Source organism: Abramis brama (genome assembly GCF_963993115.1).
Source record: "Abramis brama genome assembly, chromosome: 1".
Classification (NCBI taxonomy): Eukaryota; Metazoa; Chordata; class Actinopteri; order Cypriniformes; family Leuciscidae; genus Abramis; species Abramis brama.
Genome location: NC_139963.1, coordinates 69,645,958 through 69,653,206, shown reverse-complemented (window position 1 = coordinate 69,653,206; position 7,249 = coordinate 69,645,958). Strand labels below are relative to the sequence as shown.

Sequence of the window (7,249 nt, the reverse complement as noted above, 5' to 3'; positions counted from 1 at the left end):
TGTACTAGCCTATTTAAATCGATTGCTGGACATCGTAGTGTTATATCTGTTTTATGATTAAGCATTGTGTTGTCTGAGGTCGGTGTCTGCCAAATTTGACATTGATTGAGGCATAATCGAACAGACCACTGGGAGGTGGGGAGGGGGGGCACCAGAGGGAGACTGGCACAGGAGATTCACCTTTTTCTCGACTAATTTGGTCTAGGCCTATATTACTTTTGTATTGCTTTTGTATATTAACATGCTTTAGACATATTTTATTTGTTAAATACTAGTAGCCTATTGTGATGATTTTTCACGACCCAGATTTTTTGGTGCCCCCCCAAGCACTTGGTGCCCTACGCGCAGTGCGTGATGTGCGTGTGCGGAGCGCCGGCCCTGCAAATAGATCAAGTTAATCTGTTGTGTGATTGTGTGATTCACTCCTTTATAAAGTTTTGTTCAGACTGCACTGTTGACACCTGCTGTGATCATCTTCTCTGGATCTGCTGCCTCAATCTGCTGCCAAATCACAGCTGCGCTGACACAACAGTGACCCTTGTGGTGTGATACTCTTGTGGTATTTATTGATTATTATTTTTTAATGATCATGCTTGCACATAAGTTGGATTATATTGCACATTTTCCCAAAATTACAATAGGTAACATGGAAGAAAATGGAAGCACTTTGGGGAAAAAAATCCGCTTTTACCACTTTTAAGAATATAGTGTTAAAATGGACAAAAAAACATTTTCTAAGCTGACAACCTGGCTAGAACACATGTTGAGGGGTTAAATATTAATACTGGATAGGTTGTATACTTGTACCAAAAAGTGTCCGACAAAGTTTTAATATCAGTTTTGGCCCCCTGACTAAGTGGTTTCTTCACTGCATGGATCTTCATGTGTAGCTTCATGTCACTTTTAAAAGCAAAACTCTTCCGACACTGATCACACGTGTGCAGCTTCCCACTGCTGTGGATCCTCATGCATTTTCAGATGTGATGATCGATTGAATCTCGTCACAGTGTGAACACTTGTAAGGTTTTTCTCAAGTGTGGATCCTCTCATGTGTTTTCAGAGATGATGAGTGTCTGAATCTCTTGTCACAGTGTGAACACTTGTAAGGTTTTTCTCCAGTGTGGATCCTCTGGTGCTGTTTTAAACTGCCCGCTGTATTAAAAGTCTTCTCACACTCAAAGCACATGTACTCTCTCACACCAGTGTGTATTTTCTCATGTCTATGTAAAGATTGCAGCAGTGAAAAACTCTTTCCACACACAGAACATGAATGCGGCTTCTCCTTCATATGAACTGTCAGGTGTCTCTTCAGCTCTGATGACCTAAGAAATGTTTTGCCGCACTGATCACATGTTAATGGCTTCTCTCCGGTGTGGATCATCATGTGACCATTAAGGTTTGCTGATTGACTGAAACTCTTCCCGCACTGATCACATGAGAATGGCTTCTCTCCAGTGTGGACCATCATGTGAAGATTAAGGGCTGATGATTGACTGAAACTCTTCCCGCACTGATCACATGAGAACGGCTTCTCTCCAGTGTGGATCCTCTCATGTGTTTTCAGAGATGATGAGTCACTGAATCTCTTGTCACAGTGTGAACACTTGTAAGGTTTTTCTCCAGTGTGAATTCTCTGGTGCCGTTTTAAACCGTCCGCTGTAGTAAAATTCTTCTCACACTCAAAGCACATGTACTCTCTCACACCAGTGTGAGTTTTCTGATGTCTATGTAAATGTTGCAGCAGTGAAAAACTCTTTCCACACACAGAACATGAATGCGGCTTCTCCTTCGTATGAACTGTCAGGTGTGCCTTCAGGTCTGATGCTCTAAGAAATGTTTTGCCGCATTGATCACATGAAAACGTCTTCTCTCCGGTGTGGATCCTCGTGTGAACATTAAGGGCTGATAAATGACTGAAACTCTTTCCACATTGATCACATGTGAACGGCTTCTCTCCTGTGTGGATCCTCATGTGAATCTGAAGACTTCCTTTGGTTGTGACACTCTTCCCACACTGAGTGCAGGTGAAAGATTTCTTGGCTCTTCTTTTCTTTAAAAATGTATTTTTAGTCTTTGAGCGACTCGATGGTTTTCCTTCAGGATTGACATGATGTTCCTCCTTCACTTCACTCAGTTCTTCACTCTCCTCCTTCACTTCACTCAGTTCTTCACTCTCCTCCTCCACTTCACTCAGTTCTTCACTCTCCTCCTTCACTTCACCCAGTTCTTCACTCTCCTCCTTCACTTCACTCATTTCTTCTCTCTCCTCCTTCACTTCCATCGGGTCTGACAGGAAAGAAACAAATTTTCAGTACATCAAAATAATTCAAAGAGAGAAATATAAAGTGAAAGGACATGAAAGTGAGCCCTGATGTAATAGTAGAAAGTAGACAACTGCTATAAAATATTATAATTTGATGCCTTTTTATAATTGATTATATGTCCTTGAAACTTTCCATGAACAAAGTAAATTTATCTTCCAATTATTATATTTAAAACATTATAGACACAAATCCCATGTTTCTTTAGCAATAACTATATTATTTGTTATATGTTAAATGTATTATTTCTCAGTCATTACACACACATCCAAACTTTAATTGAGGATAGTAAGAGTGCAAGGGCTTTAGATACAGCTTTGGATGTGACTAGCTTCTGTCTGTGTAGAGGAAATGGTGTCGTCTTGGCGTCCCCTAATTTAATAACAAATGATCGTTGCGACGGAGGCGAATCAATCAAAACTAACTTTAGCTGGAAAATAACTTTGTTATAGGACCGCTATAAAGCCAAAACAATCTTACGTTAAATTATACATTTATCTCTGTAAAGCTGCTTTGAGACAATCTACAATGTTAAAAGTGCTACCGTATTTTCCGCACTATAAGGCGCACTTAAAAGCCTTTAATTTTTTCAAAAAACGACAGTGCGCCTTATAATCCGGAGCGCCTTATATATGGATCTGGCGCCTTATGTTAATGTCTGTAAAACAACCGCTGACTTAAACCTTGTTTACTGTCGCCTGGCACCGGAGCGCGAGCCTCCGCTGACTGCGCGCGCAACTCCCCAAACAGACGAGGCATTTATACTTGACGCAACTGTTTTGTTTTAGACTGAACACCAGACCATACAACTGATTTAGACGCGCAAACTGGGTGCCGGTGTGATGATGAGATGTACTAATATCCGTCTGCTCGGGCAGATTCGGCTCAAAGTCGTGCATCTTCTGATGCGGAGGCGCGCGCGCTGTTAAGACGAATCTGCCCGAGCAGACGGATATAGTTTTTTATTACCTTCGCCCTCATGCGGACGCGTCGAGTATAAACAAGGTTTTACAGCTCAGCCACTTGTTTTTACATATTTTTTTGCAAGTGGAAGATCTTGGTTTACATTTGGACTTTGAATGTGATCTTAGGCTTGAAAAGGTTGGTGACCACTGCATAACGCAAACCCAGTCAAACGTTTGACTGCAGTATATTCTATTCTATGCGCCTTATAAACCGGTGCGCCCTATATATGAAAGCAGTTCTAAAATAGGCCATTCATTAAAGGTGCGCCTTATAATCCGGTGCGCCTAATAGTGCGGAAAATACGGTATATAAATGAAGATGACTTGACTTGACTAGCTTAGTGAACTCTGTCCATTGTTGGGTCCCCAATACCGACTAAGCTAATGAAAGATATGCTTCCAAAGGTCATAGATCCTCCTCTTAATATCATTAATTCCTCTTTGTCATTAGGATACAACATTACTGAGACTGCTCTCATTAGTCACAAATGATTTGCTCTTCTCATCTGATCATGGTTGTATCTCTCTATAGCCTAAGTGTTACTCGATCTTAGTGCTGCATTTGACACTATCGACCACAACATCCTTTTAAATAGACTCAAATACTTTGTTGGCATTAGTGGAATTGCATTAGCATGGTTTAAAGGGGTGGTAAAACGCCTTTTTTCGAAGGCTTGATTGTGTTTGTGGGGTGCACTGTAACGTGTTCATGCTTCATTTTTAAAAATTCGCATTATTTTTCACAAATTAAACCATTATTCTACACTGCTCTGTCCCTCCTTGTAAAAACGGTCGGATGATTTCCGCGTTCTATGAAGCCCCCCCTTCAAAATACGCAATGGGCTCAGATTGGTTGGCTGGCTCAGTGTGTAGTGATTCGCTAACCGCCAAGTACGGAAAATCGGAAACCTCACTCCCCCTTATCTTTACCGGTAGTTTGTGCTTCAGACAGTAAACAACGGCGTCAATATTGCCATACCAGTTTGAGCCCGAATCAGACCCAGAGAATGTTAGAGGAGAGGATCGAGCAGAACCTGCTCAAGAACGGTTGTTAAAGGGATAGTTCGCCCAAAAATGAAAATTCTGTCATCATTTACTCACCCTCAAGTTGTTTCAAACCTGTATGAATTTCTTTTTTCTGCTGAACACAAAAGAAGATATTTTGAAAAATGTCGGTAACCAAACAGTTGATGGACCCCATTGACTTCCATAGTAGGAAAAAAAAATACTATGGAAGTCAATGGGGTCCATCAACTGTCTGGTTGTCAAGATTATCTACTCGTAATTTCCTACTACTTAATTCTGAAAAAAACAAAACACAGATTCTAATTATTGGACAAAAAAGTCCTCACGTAATAACCTAGAATACTGTCTAACACTTGATGGCTGCTCTGTCAAGTTTTCTTTGTCGGTGAGGAACCTGGGTGTGCTCTTTGATACCAATCTTTCATATGAATGTCACGTGTCTAAAAAGATCTAAAAAATATCTAAATTACGCCATATGCTCTCAAAATGCTGATTTCTCTGAAAATGCTGAGCAATTAGTTCATGCGTTCAAGACATCAAGGCTAGATTATTGTAATGCTCTACTGGGTGGTTGCCCTGCACGCTTAATAAACAAACTACAGCTGGTCCAAAACGCAGCAGCTCGAGTTCTTACCAGAACCAGAAGTATGACCATATTAGCCCCCTATTAAACATCGTATAAATTTTAAAATATTGCTGATTACTTACAAAGCACTAAATGGTTTAGCTCCACAGTACTTGAGCAACCTCTTAACGCATTATAGTCCTTCATGTCTATTACGATCTCAAAATTACGGGCAGTTGAAAATACTTAGAATATCAAAATCGACTGCTGGCGGTAGATCCTTTTCCTATTTAGCACCAAAACTTTGGAACAGTCTTCCTAACATTGTCCGGGAAGCAGACACACTCTGCCGGTTCAAAGCTAGACTAAAAGCACATCTCTTTAACCTAGCGTACACATAACACATTATAGACTTCTATGTTTATTTCGTTAACGAAACTATGACGAAAAATGTTCGTTGACGACCTTTTTTTCCCTGACCATGCGCGTGCGCTCTCTACACTGCTGAAGAAGCGTGAGCGATCTTCATTTGGAAGAATCGATTAAAGGGGGCAAATATTGTCCCTTAATGGAAAAGGTGTGACTGCAGTCTAAGTGGAAGAGAGGGGGTACCAGGGGGTACAGCACTCTAAAAAGGGTATGTACAGTAGAATTGCTGCTGCTAAAGAGTGAGTGCAATGTCAATACAGCCTGTTAACTTCATTTAAATTTATCATAAGCTTAATTGAATTGGCCTAGAGAGAAAAAATTATAATGACATTTCTTGTCTAAAGTAGGGCTGCACAATTAATCGAATTTCTAATCGCGATTACGATTATGGATGCCACGATTACGTAATCGTTCAAAGCCGCGATTACAAAAAAAAATAAAAAAATCCACTCTGCGTGCATTTAGAGCATGTTATGAGAGGCAAATCACAACTACTTCAGAAAACCCAGCACAATAGGAAGGAACTACCAGGCAGCGACGTATGTGTACGCTGAAATAAAGTCTTTCACCTCAGAAAAACGGACGTTCCTGTCATGTCAGCCGTTATAGGCTACTGTGTTCGTAGCGCACACTCTTCTATTGCACGCGCAAATGCGGCGGCGCGCGCTGTGTATAAAGTGCAAAGGAAACTACGAGCATGCAACGTTGTTACGTTGTAAATTGGTAAGTCACAAAAGTAAAATACCAATAAATCACGTTACTGGTACGTCGTGTGTTAGCTGAGAAGGATTTGCATGCAGGGATGATTTTCATTCTATTCACCAGGAGCAGTTTCCATGTTTCATTAACAGTTCTTGTTAGTATTGTGTATCACCATGGTAACTGTCGTTTTAATATTAACCCACTGATCTATATAATGACATTCTATATAGATCAGTGTATTAACCCCAAAATGCCACTTTATTTTCACTTTGTGTTATTTTTTATATTTTAAATGACTGTGGTGGCTCATACCAACATTGTATTAACAAAAGCTAGTTTGGGACTGCTATTTAATAGCTTTAGCATAGGCCTAATGTTTATTTCTTAGTAGTCTTTACTATTAGTCATATTCTTACAATTTATGTGTATGTTAAGTAAAGGGGGACAGTGTGTGTGTTCACAATTTTTAAGTAAACATGTATAATAATATGCCTATATATATATATTCAATGTAAATTGTGATAATCGTAATTAATAATCGCAATTACAATTTCAAGGGAATAATCGACAATTATGATTTTTGTCATAATCGTGCAGCCCTAGTCTAAAGACTAGGTATAAATAGCTACCAAAATTCATGTCGGTAACTGCAGTTTGACAAAAAATGCAATGACTTTTCATCAACTAAAACTAGACAAACTATGAAAGACAAAATGACTAAAATGTGACAGACCAATAAGCATTTTCGTCTGAAGATGAAGACTAAGACTAAATCAAAAATGGCTGCCAAAATTAACACTGTTCTATAATTCAATGTTAGGCTGCATAGATTAGGTCAGCCGAGACCGGGAACACTTCCCATAAATCTGGATGTACTCGTTACATCATAAGAAGAATGGTATCTACGCTAATATTAGTCTCTGTTTATCCCGAGGTTTACCGCAGTCCGTTGGATCCAGGCCGTATCCAGATCTGATTAAGGACCAGCGCCTGGACACGACAACGCAGTCCTGAACTGTCAACTAGTCTTCTCCCCAATGAAGGCCTCCTTCCCTTTACCTCTATAGAGATAAAACGTTGTCGGGATAATTCCGGTTCGCGTGGCTACGCAGATGCGATGACGATTTCTGTATTATTAATCTTTAAGGCATAAAAAGTAGTTTGTTGAGAGTTGATTTTGTGAAGGACTACACGCCTGCGCACATATTCAAACACGCATACCTATCGCCCGAACACGTGAT

The 7,249-nt window shown here is 40.0% G+C and overlaps 1 protein-coding gene across 1 annotated transcript in view; it reads right to left on the bottom strand.

Moving 5' to 3' along the window:
* Positions 1-544: 544 nt before the first annotated feature.
* LOC311094388 (uncharacterized protein) overlaps positions 545-7,249 on the bottom strand; it is an 84,274-nt gene continuing 77,569 nt past the window's right edge. Inside the window, exon 2 of the mRNA XM_084132343.1 lies at positions 545-2,286. Coding sequence (XP_083988469.1) covers positions 1,031-2,281 — 1,251 coding nt within the window. The 5' untranslated portion in view covers positions 2,282-2,286 and the 3' untranslated portion in view covers positions 545-1,030. The remainder of the gene's footprint in view (positions 2,287-7,249) is intronic.